The sequence below is a fragment of the Pecten maximus genome, chromosome 6, assembly GCF_902652985.1.
Source record: "Pecten maximus chromosome 6, xPecMax1.1, whole genome shotgun sequence".
Lineage (NCBI taxonomy): Eukaryota > Metazoa > Mollusca > Bivalvia > Pectinida > Pectinidae > Pecten > Pecten maximus.
In genome coordinates, this window is record NC_047020.1 from 22,748,665 (window position 1) to 22,751,999 (window position 3,335).

Sequence of the window (3,335 nt, forward strand, 5' to 3'; positions counted from 1 at the left end):
CGCGGCAAATCTTACGCGGCAAAAATCTTTCACGGTAAAATCTTCAACGGCTTATCTTCAACGGTACGCCAATCTTGCACGGCTTTTCATTTTCCGCGCAAGTGTTATTATTTCTTAGTTAAAAATCTTGAACGGAGTCGGGGGTCACATACGGCTTTCCATACCTTAAGGCCAACGGAACATTGTTAACTCCCTCAGACCGACAGAACATTAGTTAAAACAGAGAGCTACTCCTTAAAGCCAACGGAACATTAGTTAAAACAGAGAGCTACTCCCTCAGGTCAATAGAACATTAGTTAAAACAGAGAGCTGTAGGCGAGACATGTACGCGATTAACCAGTAACTAACAACAATCTATAAGATGATGTAACTATTAAAAATATAGCATAACATGATGAAAATATATGTCTTTTCGCGGCCGTCGTACTTATCAGTATATATTTATACCGAACCATTCCCGCGATAACCATTCACACCTGAGTTCGGAGATAACATTGAACATGTAGTGAGTTGTCGACCACACAGAATATTCTATCAAAAGTATAAGAAAATGTACTTGATACTGTTTTATACATTTTGGATTTTCGTTTCACGTGTGAATAGTCAATATCCAACAGGATGCGCGTGCCCTAGCGCCATGGTGGTCAGATGAAGCCCGGGATTCTCGACATTCTCATCACCACTAACTGATGATGTCAAAGTTCTTTCTCTTTCTGGAAACTACAAGACACACAACAAGATCCCGGCATTACACAATAGTGACTTTCAATCCATGCCTGGATTGGTTACCTTAAAGATGGCGCATTGCGAAATAAACGCAATTGCAGACGACACATTTTCATCACATACATCGTTACTGTATTTAGATTTGTCGTACAACAAAATTCTCCGAATAACTGACAAAACATTTGAGGGACTTACCCATTTGGTGTCCCTGCAAATCAGCGGGAATCAGCATTGCAAGTTTGATGAAAATGCTTTTGATGGTCTTTCATATCTGCAAGAACTTTATATTGCCAACATGGACTTAACTCGCATATCCTTAGTTATGTTCGCAAGCTTGAAAAATCTCAGACTTCTGGATATCCACGGAAACAAAATTTGGAAAATAGAATTTGATTTTAGGTCTGTATTTCCCAATCTGCAATATTTGGATGCGTCAAAAAATCTCCTCGATGGATTGTCAAAACTTCACAATAATTCATTTTCAAATCTAAACACGGCAAAACTGTCGGGAAATCCTTTGCAATGTAATTGTGAATTACGATGGTTGAAACACGTATCGAAAAAGGTCCTTGATCCTGAATATGGCAGTGATGCATTAGTTTGCGCTGGACCAGAACGACTGAAATTTGCTCCGATTTTGCGCGTTCCGGACTTGGAGTTTAAGTGTGTCCCACCGGAAATAATCAACTGTACAACTGAAACATACGTGGTGATGGAAACGGCACCACTCCGGATGTTGTGTGAGTTGGCAGGAGATCCGTATCCGGAGGTAACCTGGACGAGATATGATGGAAAACATGTGGAATTTACTTACGAACACACTTCAAACTACTATGTTTCTAGAACAGGATCGTTGGATATTTTCAATGTTTCAAAGGCCGATGAAGGTACATGGACTTTAAGTGTCACCAATACAATAGGTAAGACAAGCCATCAACTCGAAGTTGATGTAACACCAAATACTACATCGACAACGAACACTTCGACGGCACGTATCACAACAGCAAATCCGACGACAGGACCCCCAACAGTTACCTGGATGAAAACGACAGCAGAATGGACGACGACAACTCTAACGACACCTATAATCACACCAGCTTCAAACATAACATCTTCGAAACCGCTCGCTAACTGGCTGAGTGCAATTGAACAAAGTACATCTTTTCCCGGCATCGCAGCACTTGATACAATGCAAGAAAATGGGAATTCAGCTGGATTTACGGTATTAAACACTGATGATAAAGAAACAATGGCGGGCGAAGCTAGTGGACACCTTTACATGATAATAGCAGGTGCAGTAGGAGGAGGATTTGTCATCGTTGTCGTACTCGTTATCGTCGCCATTATCTACTGTGTCAAAAGGAAGCAGAATACTCTGCAAGTACACATCGGTATCAGATATGACAATGCTGTTTACTCGGCGGACGGTATCTAGAAGTACTCGGCGGACGGTATTTAGAAGTAAATATCAGATCATTCTATTGTTGACCAGAATGTGTGATGTTATGTGATAGTGTATCATTACCTGTTGTTTTGTACCCGATATATTATGCAATAGATGAACTTCTCATTTTAATGTACGATGATTTTTTTCACCAGTATATACAATAATTACACTCTTTAAACCTACAATACGGTATCTTAATGATAAGCCCCCTCATCAATATAATATTGTGATTATTTGCACCAAAATATGATTTTAGACATGTACGCGGATATGAAAATTCCCAATTTCGACCATAAAGCGATTTGTTATTCAGTAAAACGACAGTTTTCGAGCTGGTATGGTTCCCAACGATGTTAAGTCTCAAATCAGGAGAGAGCGGTATGTGAATCAAATGAAATTTTGTTTGCTGCTTTCACGCTTCATTTTACTCGAATTGATCGACCTATCTTCTTTCAATGTATCAATTTTATTACACGTATATTTATACAAGTAGATATTCGATGTGTCGAAATCATTTTCATTAGCCACTATCAGCAAATGCTACTTGTAGGCTATTCAAATCGTCCTGTTTCCCTGTTTGGTTGTTGGTGGTCTGTCCGTAAACAATCTTTTTTATCACTATTTCTTGAAAAGTACTGGAAGAATATTTCTCATAATTCATATATAGGTTTCCCTTGGTCCCTATTTGTGCCCTTCGATTTGTATTTTGATCGGGAAACACAATTGACGACAGACGACCATCTTGGATTTTAAGAATTGAAGTTTGTTATCGTTATTTCTTGAAAAAGATTGGAGGGGGATTTCTAAATCTTCACATGTAGATTCTACTTGGTCCCTTGCTGTGCTTGTTGTTTAAATTTTGAGTCTGAACGGAGTAGTAATACGGCCAACAGGCGGTTATCTTGGATTATGATAATGGAAGTTTGTTATCGTTATATTTCTTGTTAAGTACTGGAGGGATATTTTCAAACTTGACATAGCTCCCCTTGGTCCCTAGTTGTGCTCATTAGATTTTAAGTTTGCATCGGGAAACAAAATAGCCGATAGGCAGGCATCTTGGATTTTGACAGTTTATTTTTGTTATATGTATTTCTCATTAAGTTCTCCTTTATAAATGATTTTAGAATTGTATTATACAACACCTTGATTATGTCGTCATTCG

At 38.7% G+C, this 3,335-nt stretch overlaps 1 protein-coding gene across 1 annotated transcript; it reads left to right on the forward strand.

Moving 5' to 3' along the window:
* The first annotated feature begins 701 nt into the window (after positions 1-701).
* LOC117329265 (leucine-rich repeat and fibronectin type III domain-containing protein 1-like protein) lies at positions 702-2,161 on the forward strand. Its single transcript, XM_033887127.1, has one exon. It carries the CDS (start codon positions 773-775, stop codon positions 2,159-2,161), a length of 1,389 nt encoding a protein of 462 aa, XP_033743018.1. The 5' UTR covers positions 702-772.
* The last annotated feature ends 1,174 nt before the right edge of the window (positions 2,162-3,335 follow it).